The sequence below is a fragment of the Natator depressus genome, chromosome 11 (assembly GCF_965152275.1).
Source record: "Natator depressus isolate rNatDep1 chromosome 11, rNatDep2.hap1, whole genome shotgun sequence".
Lineage (NCBI taxonomy): Eukaryota > Metazoa > Chordata > Testudines > Cheloniidae > Natator > Natator depressus.
In genome coordinates, this window is record NC_134244.1 from 18,941,814 (window position 1) to 18,963,920 (window position 22,107).

General features: G+C 38.2%; 1 protein-coding gene across 1 annotated transcript in view; it reads right to left on the reverse strand.

Moving 5' to 3' along the window:
- DARS1 (aspartyl-tRNA synthetase 1) overlaps nucleotides 1-22,107 on the reverse strand; it is a 68,093-nt gene that overhangs the window by 32,655 nt on the left and 13,331 nt on the right. The window contains exon 4 of the mRNA XM_074967284.1: nucleotides 16,448-16,550. Within this exon, the coding sequence (XP_074823385.1) occupies nucleotides 16,448-16,550 (103 nt within the window). The remainder of the gene's footprint in view (nucleotides 1-16,447; nucleotides 16,551-22,107) is intronic.

Here is a 22,107-nt window from a genome sequence, read left to right on the forward strand (position 1 = left end):
TATGGACAAGTATACTTACAATATTTAATAAACCATATCCAAAAGGATAACTAATTCCACTCTACACACCAAATAATATACAATGGGTAATGTGGAAAACAGGTTCTCTGCCATCTAAAAGAACCTGACAATTACCAATTAAAACAACTCAACCTTGAAAAACACATGCCCTCCCCTTATACCTGCCAAACTACTCCACACAATAAACAAACAAAATATTTCTTAATGTTCTCTGCTGGTTGTCAGTATTTTAAAGTCAGTGGTATAGAACAGGAGACAGCAAAATGCCTTGTTTTCTTTTTCATGTGTCTTTAAAAAGAAACAACACCACCACCAACCAAAAAGCAGCATTAAGCCATATAGAAAATAAATCCACAGCACTTGGTAGCAGTACTCATGGCCATTTCTTAGTCACTTTATATAGACTACTGTAGGTTTTGTCTCGTCCATCCAGTTCTTCAGCTATTTGTGGCAGCAATGGATGTAAAAAGCAAAGCAAGACCAATGCTGAGCTTTTTTAAACATTCCACCCTATACATTTTTTTTTTTATAACTTTTTTCTAAAACTGAAGCCCAGCTGCTGAGGAGAAGAGAAATTAAGAATACACAAAGAAATTACCTATTCAGATGAGATTTTACATGAGATGAACCATCCATGAAGAGATGACAGATTCAGAAAGACTGTTGTAAAGAACAGGAGCAACAAAAGAGAAAAGGCTTTTCCACTGGGGTGGCAAGAGTATGTAGAAGAACAGAAGTCAATGCTAGATGAACAGAAGGAGCAGGGAGGAAATAAAGAATGAGGAGCAGGGTGAGATATGCTGAAGAAAATCTATGGAGATTACATAGACCAGGAGAGCAATTTTAAATGGGATACTTAAATGAATGGGAAGTCAATGGTGTTTTTACAGGCTGAGAGAGTAATTTTTCTTTCTACATGGGAGAAGGGAGGCAGTAACATTCTGGACATGCTAGAGTTTTACGAGCTGTGATTTGAGGAGAATGCTACAACACAGTCAAACTGAAAGGAAAGAGATGAAGACACAAATGAGGATTCAGAAGGTCTACCCACAGAAAAGGCTGTAGATGAAATGACAGACCTGTAAATTTGCCCAGATGGCAGAAGGGAGGGAGAAATGAGCAAATTTAGAGATATATAATGGAAGCAAATGGATGGTCTGAGTAGAGATATGGGAGGGATATGGAGTTATATTAGGCATCTCCTCTTGCCCAAGAAAAGTACTTCTGTGTTGGAGTCATTTAAATGGAGGAAACTGAGATGAAGTCACAAGTTTGCTTCGGCAACACAAGCAGAGAATGTGGATATGGAGAAGTCATTAAAGAGAACTAAAAAATCCCTGGTCCTTGTATTTCTACTCCTCCCTTTTTGAAATATCGTTTTACAAAGCACAAAACACACTTGTTACTAGAGCCAGGTATATGTGGGCATCTCAATGACATCAGACACAAGCAAGTTTATTTTAATGAACAAAAAGGCCTAGCTTTTATGTTACCATAAACATTCACATTATATAAATGAGTATTCATGGTTTCAATTGAAGGCTTCAATACATATAATGTGGATTCCAGTCAAGACTGGAATTACACAGAATCTGAATATTTTAAACTCAAACTTAATATAGTTGAAAAATCAAACAGCTAACAGTTGTGTTTCAGGTGACATGAATGACAAATTAGAGAGTGTGATTAATGTCTGAATTCTTGGCTGTCCGTTGAACCATCTTCTGTGTAAATTAAAGATTACCATTAAGATCCTTTCTTATCTAAATGAATCAGTCATTTCTTGGTCTGAGAGAGTCCAGGTGACGCAGACATTCAGTAAGTTTCCATCAAAGCACTATCTATTTTAATGTTGTATAGAATTAAGTTCAAGATTAAAGAAACAGTCAAAGATTTCTTTTAAACAGACTAATTAAAAACTCCTCAATTTTCTAACCGCATCCCCAGACATTTTTAAAATTCCTTTTTTATAACGTTTTACACAGATCATTCTTTACGTTTTTGTTGATATGACTGTTTCAAGCAGGGGAGCAAGAGCCGGTCTGAAACTCAAACACGTCCAGCCTCACGCCTCCACTCTTTCCACAACCTACTGCTGAGGCATCTTCCCTGTTAACTTTCATTCAGCATTCCAACATGCTACTTTCCAACTCCCTATGGATGAAGCTGGGAAGGGGATTGCCACTGTTCTTCTGAGCTCAAGCACTGCTGCAGAGAGAGCCACACCAGAGATGGGGAATCCCCACTGCCTTTCAGCTCTCTAGAAGTGGAGACTCTCTCTTGGCTTCCTGGCTCCTGAGACAGGAGATACAACTGCTATCCAGGTCCCACACTTCTCCTGACCCTACTTCTATGGAGGCATCTGGTGAGTTGAACAGAGGACTCCCTCCAGGATCTTGCACCTCTTGGCTCTGCTCCACTTCTAGCTCTATGGAGGAAAAGGGGGAAGAGGCTGGTTGACCCTTGGCTCTTTTGGTCCTATTTTGGGGGAGGGCATCCTTTCGCTCTCTCGGTCTCTCTTTCCCCCCCAATGGTTTGTTTGTCCCTGCTGCCACCAGGTGTTTTCTGTTCTGTGGCCTGCAGAGTGAAGAAGTTGGATCCCATGCTCATGGTGCTCCTCAAGCCAGTGAAAGGGCTCCCACAGCCTCAACATCAGACTCCCAGTGCTCCCTGACACACATAGAACCAGAGAAATGAAAGGGAGACTAGTTCCAATTCCCCCACTCCTAATGCTGCACCTCAGATTTGTTGAGAGGCCCAGAGAAAAGGAGTCACTCTGGACCCAAAATCACATACAGCAGCAGCTGTACTGCTGTGTTACTGGTAACACACTTGCAGAGCCTGGGATCTACCCTCAGAACAAAAGTACAAGGGTCTCATGCTAGTGCATGAAACAGGAAGTTCACCTGACCATTAGGAGAACAGTGAAATGGACCACCCACAAAGTGGTGTCAAATGCACAAAGTTAATATAGAGAAAGGACCAATAAATATTTTTTTATTTCTTTCATTTTTTGCAATATTAGGGATTACTTGTAACAAGAGTAGGTATAATTTTTTCATACAAGTATGATTTTCAAATTTGACTTTTTAACAGCTGTCAAACTAAAATTTAAAATGGAGGATAACTAAATAATGTAAAATTATTACTTCCATTTGAATTTATCACTCCAGAATACTTTTTAAAGCAACAAATCTAGAAGGAGAAGGGGAAGGAAGAGGGGAACAGGAAAGAATGGGGCACACAGGACTCCTGGTTATGGGAGAGATTGGGGGATCCTGGTATGGCAGAAGAGGGGTGCACACAGCCTCTAATAGGAGGGAGGGAGGGAAGGGGGAGTCCCTATTTAGATCGAAGATCTTAATATTTTGCCATCATTAGCAGATATCCAGTTTGCACTGGTGTATCTGCCACACATAGCAGCTGATGCAATAGTCTGAAGATTAACTCTAACCAACAGAATAACAAACTGAAGGAAAGTCCATTAGCTGGTAAGGAAAAACAAAACTGACTGAACTTGTTTAAACTGCATGACTTGTTACTGAAAGAGGGAACATGCTTGTGATTCATTAGCAAAACAACACAAACTGCAACCTAACTCCTTTCACTGAAAGTCAATAAAAGATATATTGTATAGCTTTGTAACATTTTGAACATTTCTCAACAATATGACCTAAAGCATGTGTGTTATCAGCAATCAAAGCTCTGAGGTGAAGAACAATAATGAAAGAGACACTGGTGAACATGACAATTAACTTATCTAAATAATTATCTCATATAGTAGATTTTACAATAATAATTTCACCCATCTAGTTATATGGACATTTTATACAATTTACCTCTGATGCAATGTAAAGCTGAGATAAATTTTCACTCTGTGTACCATTGCTAGCTAGCTGATAGAAGGTGACGGATTGGGAAGGGTGGTTTTTTCATGTTTCTGTCCTATGAAAGTATAAACAGTGCAACTATTACAACTAATGTTATTTTGTACTAATCACAACTTCCTTCAAGGATCTAAAGGCTAGTCTACAATACAAAGGCTATACAACTATATTGGCAAAAACTCCTTGTGACTATAGTGTACACCAGTAAGACGAGTTCTTTTTGTAGTATAGTTAAACCATCTCCATGAATGACATAGGCTATACCTACAAAAGAACTGTTTTTGCCTGTATAAGCTGCACCTACGTGTGTGGGAGGGGGCTGCAGGCAAAGCTATGTGAGTTAGGGATGTGGTTTTTTTCACACTACTGAACAACACAGCTATGCCAGCAAAACTTTGTAGTGAAGATCTGGTTTTCAAACACTTTACAAACATTATTTAAGGTAAGCCTCACAAACGCTTGTTAAGTAGGTAAGCAGTTGCCCCATTATTCAGATGCAGAAACTGACAGGTGAAAGTCACTTAGCTCAACAGAAGAGCTGGGAATAGAACCCACAAGTCCTGGCTCTCAGGTCTTTCCTCTTTCAATTAAACCAACACATGAATCCCATAGGAATTAAAAGTTAATCTTCATATGCACCCATATTTGTTTAAAAAATCATCATTCCCTTGTATTGTTTATTTAATGAGGGCACTCCTATTTAAATAGTGCAGTCTGCCCTTTTGATTAGCATGGAATTGGAAGATACTGTTGCAGAGAAAGGTTGTGTTCTGTACTCCACATGCAACTTACTTCACACTCAGGTTGGTCCATTGTGGTTTTACGTAAAAGCGATAAATTCTATGAAAAACTAATGACTGCAAAGTAACACTGGCAAGTTCCAGCATTATAATTCTCCAAGCTTAAGGTTAGCATCAAAAGAATTACAACTAGCTAAAGGCAAAAATGGGTCAGTTTTAACATCTTAGTTAATTATATGACTTAATTAATAATGATACACAAGAACAGCCATACACTGGGTCAGACCAATGGTCCATCTAGCCCAGGATCCTGTCTTCCGACAGAGGCCAAGGCCAGGTTCTTCAAATGGAATGAACAGAACAGGCAATCATTGAATGAGCAATCACCTTTTGTCCACTCCCAGCTTCTGGCAGTCTGAAACTAGGGACACCCAGAGCATGGGGTTGCATCCCCGGCCATCTTGGCTAACAGCCATTGATGGACCTATCCTCCAGGAACTTATCTAGTTCTTTTTTGAACCCCATTATAGTTCTGGCCCTCACAACATCCCCTGGTGATGAGTTCCACATGTTGACTCTGCATTGAGTGAAGTAGTACTTTCCTTTTGTTTTAAGCCTGCTGCCTAATAACCTCATTGGGTGACCGACCCCTGGTTCTTGTGTTATGTGAAGGAGTAAATAACACTTCCTTATTCATTTTCTCAATATCATTTGTGATTTTATAGACCTCTAGCATAACCACCCCCTTAGCAGACTCTTTCCCAAGCTGAAAAGTCCCAGTCTTTTAACCTCCCCTCATATGAAAGCTATTCCATAGGCTTAATAATTTTTGTTGCCCCTCTCCGTACCTTTAATTCTTTTTTTTTTTTTTTTTTTTTTTTTTTAAGATGGAGCAACCAGTATTCAAGGTGTGAGCATACCATGGATTTAATATAGTAGCATTCTGATATTTTCTGTCTTCTGATTTATCCCCTTCCTAATGGTTCCTAACATTCTATAGCTTTTTTGACTGCCACTGCACATTTACCAAATGTTTTTAGAGAACTATCCGCAATGACTCCAAGATCTTTCATGAGTGGCAACAGCTAATTTAAATCCCATCATTTTGTATATATTTAGTTGGGACTAATATGTCAAGGTGACAAAGAACTCTAATCGTAACCCAACATAGCACTGTCCATGCCAGTGCTTTTGTCTGTGAAACTTATGTCGGTCACGTGTACGTTTTTTTCACACCCAACCGACAAAAGTTTTGACGACAAAAGTGCTAGTGTAGACAAAGCCTTAGCAAATGTACAATAATTCCAATTATTCTTTATTGAAATTAAATGTATATGCACACACATGAATTTCTATATGTATAATAAATTATTTTTGTAACCTATGATACCAGTTGATTCTCACTTAGTACATACATAAGTAACACCACAGTATAGAATTTGAATGAAAAATACCTAGCATTGGATGTACCACTAAGGCAGCAAACATCAATATTTAAGAGTTTGGAAACTCCAAGAGTGAGGTTTACTGACCACATTGTACATCCTCTACATTTCATGCTTTGTATTAACAATAATGTCTAAATACAGGTTAAAAGGAAAATATTTATAGAATATATGTGAAATACAACCAATTTAACATTTAATTGGTTGGTTTTTTAGCTCTAATGTTGCTTTTTAGCTATTTACCTAGCACAACTTACAAACTCTGCAGTCTGATAAAAGAGTTTGCAGGTTCCTTGCTGTGAACAAATGGTTAGTTACAAAAGTGCTGTAAAGCTTCTTAGTTTGGAGCCACTTTAAAAGCTCCACTACCCATTACTTTAAAGCCATTAAGTCTGTCAATCCTACAGTCTCCTTCTGCTTTAGCAGCTTTGCTCTAACCCAACAGCTGTGCAATTAACCGGGTGTGCATACAGAGGCACCACATCCATCAAGCTTAATGGAGTTTTCTCCTGCATGTGCTCAGCCTTTCATTTACAAATGTTCATAACTTACTTTAAAATCAATTTACTTTTGTAACTACAAATCATGTTCTTATTCATTTATGCCAGACTTCAAATCTAGCATGCAAGTAAAAACTCAGGTCCTGAGCTGCGGCTGAGTTGTACTCAGCACAGTTGAGGAGGGAATGGATCAAAGATGACTTTAAGGCCTGGTCTACACTAAAAGTTAGGTTGTGAGAAATCCACATCCTTGAGCAATGTAGTTAAGCCAACCTACCCCCCAAGTTAAATGGTAGGTTGACTGAAAAATTCTTCCATCCACCTAGCTACTCCCTCTCGTAAAGGTGGATTACCTATGCCAATCAGAGAACCCCTCATGTTGACGCATGTAGTGTCTACACTGAAGTGTGACAGCATTTCAAGTGTAGACAAGTCCCATGTTATTTCTCTGATCTGGGGTTGTGTGACACACAGTGCCAATTAGAACAATCTCAAAGAGGCTCTATTTTAAGAGTGTTGCTAAAAGTCCCAATGGGCAGTTCCAGCATGCAGAGATCACTGTTCAATAGAAATAGCTATAGTTTAAGTTAAACAGGTATCAGTATGTTTAATTAACAAATGTGGTATTACTACTGAAAGCAGCTTAAAACTTGTCTATGGCAGAGGTCCCCCTGATCAGGTGGGAACTTTTTGGTAAAATTCCTTAGTATGCACACTGCTTACCTGAATCAGCTACACAAACACTGACCAAAACTGTAACTACTTCTATTAAACCCAACAATATTTATGCACATTACATCAGCAGTTAATTCAGTTAAGTTACAAGATGTGAGAGCATCTGAACTAGAATACAAAGCAAAACACTGATTTACACAGGATTCACAATCTTTAGTCTTTATGTCTATATAAAGCTGTTCTACAGATAACAGGACCTCTGTATGACAACCTACTCCCTTACTCTACACCAGTGGCTCTCAACCTTTCATACCTCTTTCTGGATTCTGATTTGTCTTGCGTACCCCCAAGTTACATCTCACTTAAAAACTACTTGGTTACAAAATCAGGCACAAAAATACAAAAGTGTCACAGCACACAATTACTGAATAATTGCTTACTTTCTCATTTTACCATATAATTATAAAATAAATCAACTGGAATATAAATACTGTACTTACATTTCAGTGTATAGTATATAGAGCAGTATAAACAAGTCATTGGCTGTATGAAATTTTAGTTTGTACTGACTTCATTTCTGCTGTAGACTGTTGTAAAACTAGGCAAATATCTAGATGAGTTGATGTACCCCCAGGAAGACCTCTGCGTACCCCTGGTTGAGAACCACTGCTCTACACTGTAACTTTCTTTCCTCAAAGCTGACAAAGTTGAGTTGCTACAATGGCCACTAAATGTCTTAGATTTCTCTTTGTTATCTGTACGTCTATTAATCTATACTTTCTATTTTAACCACATGACTGCATTATGGCAGTCACTGCATGATAACATCTTTCACCAATAGCTTGAGATGGCAAGCAAAAACCCACAATAGCCACTTCGCAGTGAATCACTTTCTCTTAGCTGCTGTTTTGAACAATGGTCTCGTGAACTAACTGTAAGAAGCTAGTTTACTGAATAGTTTACTTTAGATAGAAAACAAAATATTTTTAAATGTAAATATTTATATATACTTATATATTGTTCTGTTCCTTTGTTTCCATCACTACCAAAACTATTGTGTTTAGTGTAAAGTGGTTGGGAAAACTAGATATTTGAATTATTATTTACTAAATTATAAAAATATAAAAGTCCACCTTTAAATTAGACCCAAGAAAATGCAATTGAGATATTTAAAACTGTCATGTACCTGACTGTTAGTGATGATTCAAAGATACAGTTCATTTGCAGGATAGATGTGTTCAATATACAGTGCACATTTTAACCAGTTGAAAGTATGAAAATTTCTTCACCCAATAAAATATTGGCTAATCGCAAGAATAAAATGATGTAAAATGGATTTATAAACTATTTGCTATGTTCAGACATTGCACAAATACAATTTTTAACCATAGCTGAGCCTCTGAATCCAAGTTTAGCAGGAAAGTTCATTCAGATTCTCAGGATTTTAAGGCCGAAGGGGCCATTATAATAGTCTCATCTGATCTGCATAACACAGGCCACAGAATTTCACCAAGTATTTCCTGCATCAAGCCCACAACTTCTTAGTAAAACAGAGCATATCTTTTACAGTCATCTGATCTAGTTTTAAAGACTTCAAATGAATCAACCACATCCATAGGTAAGTTGTTCCAATGGTTAATAACTCTCACTATTAAAATTTGCACCTTATTTCTAGTCTGAATTTGTTTAGCTTAGCTTCCCATCATTGCATATACTATCAAAAATCTTCTCCCCATGTAGGTACTAACAGAGCATGATAAAGTCACCTCTTACCATCCTTTTGGATAAACTAGACTGAGCTTCTTTAGTCTGTCACTGTATGACAGGCTTTCCAGACATTAAATCATTCTTGTAGCTCTTTTCTGAATTTTCTAATTTGTCAGTGTCCTTTTTGAAATGCAAACACCAAAACTAGACATAACAGTATTCCAGGAATAATCTCACCAATGCCATTTACAGTGGTAATACCACCTCCCTAATTCTACTCAGTGGTCCCTTGCTTATAAATCCAAGGTTTGTGTTAGCTTTCTTAGTCACTACATTGCACTGGAAACGCATGTTCAGCTGGTTATTTGTCATGACCCCAAGTCCCTTTCAGAGTCACTGCTCTCCTGGACACAATCCCTGATCCTATATGTGTGACCTACATTCTTTGTTCCTGGATGTATGACCTTGCATTTGACAGTGCTCAAGTAAGCCAGTTTACCATGTGGTCCACACTGCTCTGTAAAACTGACCTGTCCTTATTACTTATCACTACAATTTTTGTGTCATCTGCAAACTTTACCAGCAATTTTATATTTTCTTCCAGCGCATTGATAAAGATATTGAATATCAGTGAGCCAAGAACAGATCCCTGCAGGACCTAACAAGAAACATGCTAGTCAGATGATGGTTCCCCATAAATAATTACTTTAAGAGGTCTAGCAGTTAGCTAATTTTTAACTCATTTAATATGTACTGCATTAATTTGTTAATATCAGCCTCATGGAAAGAAGTATGAACTATTCCATAAAGAAAAACTATACTATAGTTAAGGTTTCGATCTTAAGGGCATTCTAAAATCAAAAAGTGGCAAAGTTAAAGTTGCACACACATCATTAACTATGTATGTTCTTTCCCTATTACCACCTTTATTTAAATGATCAGATAGAGTATAGTTTTTTTCTACAAACTGATATACGAACTTATATAATGTATTTTTTTATTCTTTCTGCTTTAACAAATTTCATTGTCATAATGGTCCAGACTAATTTTAATGACTTAATATTTTATATGAGGACTTCTTTTCTCTATGTTATTTACTTTAATATTTTATTAGCATCCACAAATTGTATATTTTCATTTCCGTTATCACCTTTGATGCAATTTAGGCAATGGGGAAAAACACTACTAAGTTAATTTCCCTGAACACATTAGGTACAATTCAAGGAGTGAAAGTTAATTATGCTTAATTAACATACATAAATACATACGTGGTCTGTGAATGCCAGCAGATTTTCACTCCATATTTTTACTTAATTTTCAGCATTTTTAAAGTATTGGGTATTTTCCATTTAGCTGACTTTTATAGATTCACTTTGTCTTCTATACACAATAATAGTGTATTGCACACTTGCAAAATACAATTTTCAGAGATTTATAAATCACACAATCAGGGACCAATGTAACTCCCACTGAAGTCAACAGGAGTCTTTTCATTGACTTTAATGGAAACTGAATCAAGTCTATAATATTCAAGGAGAGTTTTCACTGGAACACTCAAAAGACATTTTTGCTCAGTGAGGACTCTTCCTAGGCCACATTTAAATTGTATTTCTAGCCACTTCAGAGCTACAGATATTCAAAATAAAGTTGCAAGAATTTTCTGTGAAATGTTTTCACCCCATTCTAATCATATTCAAAACAACCAAACTGTTGTTGCTCAGATGTGGAAAAAAATTGACCTTCAGGGAGAGGCCAATCCTGGAAATTTTCAGCAAATTACACGTGGCTGAACATGGTATTAGAATGGAAATTCTTATGCAACCTTAACTATATTTGTTCCTGATGGCCTGCTATAATACTAAACTACAATTTACAATAACCAAATCTAACCAACTTTCCTGGAATTGGAGTCAATACCTCATTTATGATAAGGCAGCAGTAAATGCTGATACAGAACCTTTGATTGCGATGCCACTGAGGATTGCTGCACCATCAGTTTTAATCATGCTGATAAAGTCAGAGGGGAAAAATAGTCATCACCAGTAGTTTTATACTCTCATTAGCTCATTCAAACATGCAAGGTGTGCAACCCTTTCATTATGATGGATAGAGCACAACCAAATTCACAGTCCATTTTGGTCAATTTCACGGTCATACGATCTTAAAAATAGTACATTTCAGGATTTCAGATATTTAAATCTGAAATTTCAAGGTGTTGTAATTGTAGGGGTCCTGATCCAAAAAGGAGTTGGGGGGGGGGGTTCCCACAACGTTATCAGGGGGAGGGGAGGGGTTGCAGTACTGCTACCCCTACTTCTGCACTGCTGCTGGTGGCACTGCCGTCAGAGCTGGGCAACCGGAGAGCGGCATCAGCTGGCCAGAAGCCCAGCTCTGAAGGCAGTGCCACCACCAGCAGCAGTAGGGATGGCATAGTATGGTTGTGACACTACGCCCCATATTCTTCATAGAGATATTATGATGATATGATTATGGCATAACTATGATGCATTTTATGCAAGATAGATCATGTGAGATATTGAAAAGGTTATGATTTACTGAATATGATTATCCTATTTGTATGCATGTATCATTTTGGTATCTGAAGTTAGGAATATTGTCTATGCATCTATTACAAATGTGTTTACACCTGGGGAACGCCGACTAGGCAGAATGTCATCAGTCTAGAAAGCTGGCTGGAATGTCATCAGTCTAGAAAGCATTAGAGAGAACAATAGGTCTTAGAAGAAGATAATCTCCCACCGGGGAGCCTACCTGAGAATGCTACAAAGAGCCTTCAAGTCATGGCTGCTGTGACCCTACAGGGATATGTGACCAAGTCACCTGGTACTGGACTCCATCTTGGAATACCAGGGTTTTTCCACTGACCAGGCATGGGAACCAAGCTTGGACACAAAAGGTTCCCGCCATATGCGAAAGCTATTTAAGGCAGGGGAGTGACCTCATCGTGGTTCTTCACTGACTCCCCGCCCACAGAGACTCTGGGAAAGAGCAGAGGAACAAGGACTGAACTGGGAGAAAGTGCTGGACCCAGACTAGTGGGGGATGGCCTGTGAAAGGAATACCTGGGGTTTTTAAGCTGCAAGCAACGGAAGCTGGCCCCTTAAGAATCTCTGCAACTGGCTTAAATCATCATTTAGGGTAAGAAGTTGCTATTCATATCCAATCTCTTTAGTATATTAAGCTCAGATTGCATTTTTATTTATTTGCTAGGTAATCTGCTTTGATCTGTTTGCTATCCCTTATAATCACTTAAAATCTATCTTTTGTAGTTAATAAATTTGTTTTTGCTTTATCACAAACCAGTGTGTGGGAGTTATAACTTGGGGCAAAAAGCTGTTGTATATTCCCTCTCCACATTGAGGGAGGGTGCGAATTTCATGAGTGTACGCTTTACAGATCACTGTGCAGCACAAGACTGTATAATTTTGGGTTTACTCTCCAGAGCAGGGTGTTTGTTCACTTGAGTAGCTGGGCAGTTCCTTAGCTGAAGCCTTCCCATGCAGAACTGTTCTCAGCATCTCTACATAGCTGCAGCTGGGTGTGTCCCTACCTGTATGTGTGCTGGAGGGAGCTTGAGGGCCTGTCACATCAGTGCAGTGTAAAGGGAGCCCAGGCTGGTGGGTCAGGCGGGCTCAGTGGTACCCCAGTTCCAAGTGGCACCTTGGGGGAAACCCATCACAATGGTATTTCCACCCTTATTTCTGCGCTGCTGCCTTCAGAGCTGGGCCTTGGTCAGCAGTCACCACCTCTGGCCGCCCAGCTCTGAAGGCAGCAATGCAGAAGTATGGGTGGCATAGTATGCTATTGCCACCCTTACTTCTGCACTGCTGCTGGCTGGGCGCCCGGCCAACAGCCACTGCTCTCCAGCTGCCTAGCTCCGAAGGCAGCACAGAGGTAAGGCTGGCAATACTGTGACCTCCTTAAAATAACCTTGTGACCGCCCTGCAATTCACTTTTGGGTCAGGACCCCCAATTTGAGAAACACTGGTCTCCCCCATGAAATCTGTATAGTATAGGGTAAAAGCACACAAAAGACCAGATTTCACAGGCCATGACATGTTTTTCATGGCCATGAACTTGGTGGGGCCTTAATGATGGACATAGGAGCAATGCTGAAGAAGAGACCTTTCCCCTGTAGTGGTCAAAGAATAGATGATAATGAATGATGTAAAATGTTTCTAATTCCATTTTGAATGCATGTGATTTATTTACCCAGCTAAACTCAGCTCAGTTGCATCATTTAATTCCCAGCAAGATTTTTTTTAACCCATTTTTCTGGCTGGTTGACTGAAACAGAGGGGAGCCAACTTACTTGACCAGGGTTACACCAGGTCAGTAGCTCATTTTAAAATTAGAACCTAGAGTCTTTTTTATTTCCCCACTGCTAGACCACATGGCCTCCTGTGGTACAAACTGAGAAGTAGGGAAAAGCCCAGCAAAGGATTAAAACAAAACAAACAAAAAAATCACCACCACCTCCTACACCCTATACCTTCTGGGAAAAATAATTCGCAAAATATTTTGACTACAAATTTTAACAAATTACTAATTGCACTGGTTAACACCCTTGTTGGCAGCAAGAAGCTTCTAATGGAAATGGCAAGGAGACAAGTACCCTCCTTCTACAGAGGGTCCACTCCAGAAATGGACTAAGTCTTTTTGGTGGGGAAGTTAGGGGAAGCTTGAACTGATATTGCCCATGGCACTGTGTATTCTCTGGACTTCAATTCCAGGGCTGTTAATCCAGCATCTTTTACAGACACTACATTGTTTTAGCAATTTGTTTATTTTTTAAAAAAATTAAAAGCAGAAGTGTATCATAGCTCAATTTACAGTTGTTCAATCTCTTTTCAAAAGCGAAGATTAGATAGTCTCTCTCTAAACCAAGGGAATAATACTGCATGAAAGCTGAAGCATTTAGAATATATTATATTAACAGTATGTTAACACTGTTAGACCACAGCAGATTACAAAAGTTCTCATTTTTCACATGTCAATACCAAAAAGAGGAACTAGTATGTTTACTGCTTGTGAGAATTTTTACAAGAATCTCGTTAATCTGATATTAGATTATTTTTGTAAACCACAGATGTATCGTGTCACCAGATGTTTAAAACAGTTCTTGGACATATGCAAGCTTGCAGACACGGGACGCAAGGCAACTCAGAGTCAAGAGTTATGGGTATTCTTTCATATATGTGAAAGTACTACATGAATGCTGAGGTCTACATGCTGCCACAGGGGAAAAGGTCAATTTAAATCTTAAATATTTTATGAGGTAAAAGACATTTCCTCAATTCATATTTGGGTAGGATGAGACAAGTTGAAGGGAAGGAAAAAGACATCAAGAAAGGCAAGGAAGCAATATCATTATTATTAATAACGATACATGTACATTTGCAAAAGGTAATGGTCACTGGCCCAAAACAATCTTAGCTGGCACAAGACAATGAAAACAACAGTTGAAGTAAGGTAAGATAAAAAGGGATTACTGGGAGGAGAGCAAGGTATGAAGGAGTCCTGGAATGAGTTTAGCAGGGCTTGTGGGAAGGAGACTAGGAGTAGAAATGGGGATTGGAATTGATGGAGAGGAAATGGCAGACTCTTTGAAGCATAGGGAGCAGTATGAATGAAGAAGACGACAAAACAATAAGCAACAAGGAGCAGGTAGAGCATAGGAAGAAATTAATAAAGTGATGACGGTAAGATTATGTATGACCTTGAAGGTGAGGAAAGGTGCTTGAATTTCGTGTGGGAAGGCTGTGTGGGATTAAAGAGATGAGAGGAGAACAGTAAGAAAGTTACACCAATCAAAACAAGTGACTGCCAGGGCATAGGTAAAATGGTTTTGAACATAGGGATAGTGAGGAAAATGCAGACAGTGCTAAGAGGAAGAAGTGTCAGGATTTAGCATGAGAATGCACACGGGGGAAGGAGTAGAGTGAAAAATCAAAAATGATACAGCATTCTGAGCCTGGGCAATGGTAAGAATAGTGGAGCTGTATCTATGGTGATTAGAAAGAAGAGGAAGACAAAAATTGGGAGGAAAATAAGAAATTCAGTTTTATAAAGACTGAATATGAGATAATAGCAGGACATCCAACCGGAGATGCCTGAGACAGAGCTGAAGATGCTGGGCTAGAAGGGTTCATGCAGGATTCATTGGCATAAAGTAAGCCACGGAGTGGAGATGATTATATAGACAGAATGCAGGAGAGAAAGCCCTTTTTCTTTCAAAGTATCTATTAAGTACTGGGAAGAAACTAAACACAGACTGTCACATGGAGACACAGAACACTTCACTTTGGCTCCTCAACACCTGTAAACATCATGTATCCTGCTGGTAGTGCCAACACTAAGTGCCGCCAAACAACAAACACTGCTGGCTCTGTTTTCCCGTTGCCTTGCATCTAATCACCAGAAGCACTGTTCTAACCTTCTAACTCTGCTTCTGGGAGTCTATGGTATAACGAATCCCCCTCCCCCCTTTCCCTAACACATCAAAGGCTTTCACACTCTTACAGCTAATTACTGGGGGCTACATTCCCAGTCACATGGGTAGTGCCAAGAACTGAACAGAAGCACCTCAAGTGCCACATGTTAAACATATTACTGATTGGTTCTATATCTTAACCTGTGGACATTCAGCTAAAAGACTTGTAAGTTCAAAAACTTCCATTATAAAATCACCTTTTCCACACAGACATATAAAGTAGCAGATGACCCAAAACTTGAAAGTCCAGTCAGGCTTAAGAAAGGAGTGCAAGGAGAAAAGACCCCTTTAACTCACATTCATCATTTTAGCCTTAATATACAAGCCAAATAACTAAATGTAAACAGCTATAACATACTTGTTAATTGGAAACAAGTCTAATCATTGCCAAAAAAATTTAAAAAAATTAAAAGCACAGCTTGAAAGGGACAACAATAAAGAGTAAATTAGACCAATTAGGTTCATAAAAGCAACTCTCAACTTCCGCCTACTCACTAATCAATTTGCAACATGGAATTTCTTCCAAATAAAATGTAATTCAGAGCTTATATTTATTCTAGTTAAAAAACATTCTACTAGGCTGCAGATCTGCTACTTAAGGAAGATAAAGACTGAGCATGTGTGCACATCCCTGCCCCTCCCCCACAACACAACATAAAAAAAGTGACCCACTATGCTAACCCTGGCAGGCTTTTTGTTAGCTGGCTTGGAAGTAAACGTAGGTTGTCTGTGAAGAAAGAATGCTGCTTCAGCAGTTCAGAATGAATTTCAAGCCTCTGTTCTATTTTATCTTTTGTAAGTGTAATGTATTCAACGCAATAGTGAACTGACAATTTAAATAACTACATTTTAAAACAAACGAAGCATTGATGTTAATGTGTGAAAATGGTCCCAACCCCTTGGAGTCATGGTTCCCACCATTGTTTACTTTGACAACAGGATATAATTGCTTACTTACTTGGCAGCAAACTTTACCATCTGCTTGCTTGCATGGTCTCCCACAGCCACAAGAGCCTGGACATTAAACTGCTGCTGACGTAGGACTAAAAAACACTGCTTCCCTGAATAAAAGGAGAAAAAAAATGCAGGTGTATTAAGGCCAAGTTACTCAGGATCTTTGTGAATGAGAAATGTTTTACTACTTTAAAATTAAGCTTGAGTTTTAAACACAAACAAAACAAGGTACATATGCACGTGCATCCGAAATTTCAGATAAGACAGAATGATCTTATCTCTAATGGATGAAAAAAAAATGTTTTTTCTATAAATAACAATCTTTTTTTAAAGCAACTTGAGTAAGATCACTGATATTTATACAAGATAGAAAGCTGGGACTGAAAACTACAAAACACGAGGTCAGAATGGGGTTGTATGAATAACTACAGAGCATATCAGTATTCACTGATCTTTGATAAAGTTACCCTTTTTAATTTTCTGACACTTTCCAAACAATTTATTTGTGAGAATGGTCCTACTGTTACAGTTGCAGCTGTCTTTTGACACTGCTTCTAAATCTTAATTATTTTTAAATACTACAAGTTTATTCATAAGTTTTACTTTTCCTGAAGTTTCTCCCACTTTTATTCCCCAAGATTTCACTTTACATGAACTGCAGATAAACCAGGAGTCTTCTCTAATCTATATCACTTTAGAATAAGTCAGTCAGCCAAACAGTCTCTCTGTCCCTCCCCTCATCCTAAATTTATTCAGTTACTGCCAAAATTAAAGAATAAATGAAGTGAAAGGCATCTAGGTCACTACAGACTTGCTCTGACAATCACTGAGAGCAAAAAAGTCTTGATTTTACATCATAGGGACTAAACATCAGCGTGTACACACACACACACACAAAACGAGAAACAATATTGATTCTGGAGGCGGACAAGAACCTAAACAGTTAAAAACCTGAGGGAAATTCCAGAAGATCAATTTATTAAATCTGTAATTTAGGGAATAGATAGCAAGACAATGGTAGTCGTTTTCACAGAGTACAACAATGCAGTTTGTTGACTTCTGAAATATCTCTCTCTCACTCAGTGAGGTGAACCCCACCTCAAACCTATTTAATTGACAGTTACAACAACCTGGCATTTCTTTTCACACTTCTAATGAAAATTTACTGAATTTAATTTGCAGCAAAGTTTATGATTTTAATTGCATTTTGTTCAGACAGAGTGTTAATAACATACATTCCATTGTTTTAACATCCCTTGACAAGATGCGTCAACGCCCTTTTAATATTCAGCTCTGATTCATAATGATACAGCAATATTTCCATTAAATTGTTAAGAGTGCACCTGCAAAAAGCCAGATGCTTCCCTAAAAATTATCATTGTCCAGTTTGTTAGTTGCCTACACTGCAGAACACTAAAATCAACACATTGTCTATATGTAAGGGGGTTTTATGGTTTGCTGTATCCCTAAGGGCAGCTAATCAACAATAGGAACCCTTACCGGTGTCCCTCTGCTTTCGCCACCGTAGGTTTCAACTGTCTGGATTCTTAGCCGCTAACTGGTGGTGCTTTCACCTAACTGTTTATGATAGTCCAGAACCTACCTTACTTTCCTGTATGGTTTCAACTATCTCCAACCAGGTACTTATCCCTATGACTAGTCTGATACCTGGTGAATACACTATTCTGACACCTCCGTCACGGATGAACCCACAATCAAGGTACACTTTATTTACAAGGGGAAATAGAGGAAGCATATAAACGGAAGGGGAAGACTGATTTGAAGTGGGTACATCTGATTTGCATTGCATACTCCAATATTCTCAGTTCAAATTATGCATTAAAGGACTTCAGAATTAGAACTGCAGATTTAATTTGCAATAACGTAGCTCTGACATGCAGCTGCAGACAATTTAAACAAGTCTCAATAGATAAATGGAGAGCATCTGATACACATTTTGTTTGAAAGAAACAAAGCAGACAATGCAAATATGAAAATGAAACGAGCACCAAACAGTACTTAAAAAGTTAACATCGCAATGATGTGAACACTAAAGACGTTTTATCCTGTTAGGTTGACCACAGAAGTTCTACTCAACGTACTTGAGATTTTCAGAAAACAGATCACAAAAAAATTCCATACCTCAGTGACAGGAGGCGAAAACAAAGGAGACAAGTAGGTATGTAGGGATGAGCTTACGCAAACAACATTAAGAGACTGATGTAAATTAAAGTTTTCACAGCTTTACAGTTAAACAGAGCACTGCAGAGGTAAATGTACTGTAGTTTTTGTTTATAACATATGCCTCCGCAAACTAACAGTACAAAGACAAATCTGCTTCTTTTCAGTGATATATCTATTAAAGATAATCTTCCACAGATAAATTATCCTTATCCCACATCCATCAAATATCAGTGTTTTGTAAGTGTTAATTTTTAGTAAAAAAAAGAACACACCAATATGGAGTTGCAAACAAAGAAAGGTGATCAGATAGAACAGATATTGAGCAATGCTGTTTTCGGGTTTAAGAAAAACACACAATTCAGAACGGATATATAGTAATCATACTAGTAAATATTCGAGGAGAAGATGGCAAACTAAATAGGAGGACATTGATTTGCACAAGTTAGAAACAAAAATTTAGCAGTTTTACTAAAATCAAAAGTGAAAAGTTGTTTGCTACAGACTGATGGGAGGCTGCATTACAAAATGATTCCAATATTTTTGTCACAAGTAATGTTGGTTTGGCTTGTTCTTATACTCCACAAAATGTTCTCTTTTCTCATATCAACTATTTCTAATCATGCAAATGATAAGTGATCAAACAAATTTCATGCTGGGGATTATTAAAACAGCACAGTTAAGAGAAAATAGGAAAAATCTGAACTTCTTCCAAAGGACTAAACCGTGTGAAACAAAATATCAAAGAGGAGCCGTGATCATATCTAGTTCAAGATTAGATGCCTTTTGAGATGAGACAAAGGGAAAAGGAAAGCACCAGGATGCAAGAAAAATATTTAGGTTTATAGTTCTTTTCATGTATCAAAATCTTTTGATGTTCCTTAAAACTTAGAGCTTTAACAACCTACATTCAATCACTTTCACATGTCAAAATAAGGTTTGTCCCATAATAAGAAAGTCAGTGTTCAAATCGGATACTGTTATAGCCAAGAAAAAGCCTCACTAAAAATATGGGTAAAAAATAATACAGGGAAGCCCAGTGCAAGAGATCCTACACAAGGAAAAAGGTTTGTTTTGAACACTTGTTAGTTGGTTGCAGGAGGGGAGAGCTTAGGATTTACCTCAGCTAGCTAAAACCTATTACCTGCCCTGTCTACACTAGGATTTTAAAACATGTTAAAAACATATCTTTTTTCCTAGTGAAAATAAGGCCTTAATATCTAAGCTTTTTCCCATGTAAGATGTCTTGCAATAAGCTGCGCCAAAAAATCTGGTTTCAATCTTCTAAGGTGTCATATTTTCTTATAAGCTTCTATATAATTATTGCATCTATCAAAATAGAACAAGGGCTGCAAAAAAAAATTAAATATTTTCTATTAAAAAAACTGAATTTTTGTTTGTTTAATGTCCACCCTACCCATTCTCCATTGGGGGAAAAAATGAGAAAAGGAAGGGGGAAGCAGAACCAAAAGAATTGACAACTGACAATTTTTAATTTTGTTTTGATGAAAAATTTCAGACAATTTCCACGTTGTTCGAAAAGCCATTTTTCTTTTTAAAAAAGCTTTTTGATTATAAAAATTTGACCAACTCTAAATGTAACATTGTATTCATTTGTGGATATAAAAAGACAAATAATAAATTATTCTTCTTTTCACTTGTGTTCTTCAACTTTAAGGACCCAGGACTAAGGGGACAGTTATGTCGGTGTAGCGAAGTTGGCATAACCCCATAATGTAGATGCAGCCAACACCAATGGAATGGGTTTTTCTGTTAGTATAGGAACTCTACATCCCTAAGCGAAGTTAGCTATGTTGACATACTACATCTACACTGGGGGTTAGGTGGCAATGTTATCATGGTCAGGCATGTGTTTTCACACCCCTGACTGACATAGCTATATTGACTTAAATTTTAAGTATGAACACTTGATTTGCCTGATATTCTGTGCCACTGGTAGCTCTTACAGCTTTAAGATGGCTTCAAAGTGAGGCTCAGAAGAAGGCCTGAGCACTTGATTTTTAGAACAGCTCACAGACTCCCCCAAACACCTCTGTTCTTCACACATCCTCGGCATTTCACCTCATTTCCATCAAGCCACTTGGATGACTCCTTACTGTGTGAAGGATGTGGTTTCTGAAACCATTCCTCCAAGACATTCAGTTGTCAAAACAACAAAACAGGGCTGGATAGAGGAATTGTCACTTATATAAGTATCAAACCCAAGCTTCAGAGAAAAAAATTAAGCTATTTATTGTAACATTCTCCTGCTTTGCGACATGGTAGGAATAATGCCCCCATAAGAATGAGAAGGTTTCATGTTACACTTTACTGACAAAAGCTAGCTCTTCTCATAACCCTCCCTCTTCTCCAAAAGCCTAGGTAAATGAATGAGCCTCACAGCATGCCTTGTAAGTCAATAAATTGTTACCATTTCAGATCCAAGGGGAAGAGGAAGAGAAGATTAAGCTCCAACATTGAGAGCACTTCCTGGTAAAAACCCTACTGGCAATTCCTGCTTGTGTGACAGTCCTGCCAAGAAGCATTCTCTTTTCATCTAGCCAACAATGATCTTGCCTGAGGTAAAAGGTGAAGGAAGGGAAAGAACAAACAACCAATTCTACATATATTGGGGAGTCAGACATGCACTCTTGAACAAAGTACCACCATGCATACATTAAAGAAACTCTTGAATCATCGTAATAGACTGAAATACACAAGAATAGAGTTTGACCCTTTTTATTTCATATTACAGAACTCTGTATTTGCATTCTCCTTGCCCACAACACCTCCTTTGTGTTTCCAATTTAAATTAGCTAATTGCCCAGTTAACACCTCATTAAGATGCACACCTACACACTGATCAAAAGTTCTCTGAGGACTCCTATTTTTAACTTTTGGATAAAATGTTGGTAATAATAATAAATAAAGATAATAAGAGCAGCCCTCTATCTCACATTGGTACTTTGGGGCTTAATGTTCGTAAATCCTACCAGCAATCTGAATTTACCCTCCCATTTGTAAAGTCATTGCCTATGCAGTATCTATCCTGTGAATAAAATTTTAATAAAGAATAATAACTTACATATATAATGTCTTCTGTCTGAGGAGCTCACAGTGGTGCACAAATCATGAGGTCACCCTCAATACATGTTTTTTTTGAGATAGGCAGTATCCCAGTGTCCTATATGTAAAAATCTACATACTGAGAGGCTAAATAACTCCTACGCAAGAAGTCTGTGGCAAAGCCAATTACTACTCCTAGGGAAATTCTGCACCATTGTGCATGCGCAGAATTCATGTCCCCAGCAGATTTCTTTGCTTTCCTGTCAGAAAGTCATTTTTCTGCAGGGAAGCTGCAAGAGCAGTCATGCACCACTCACTGGCTGAACAGGTACATTGTTTCAGGCACCTGGAGCAGCTGGCAGAGAGGTAAATCACCACAGGGCTGGGGACACCCCAGCCAGTGGCTCCTACCTGGAG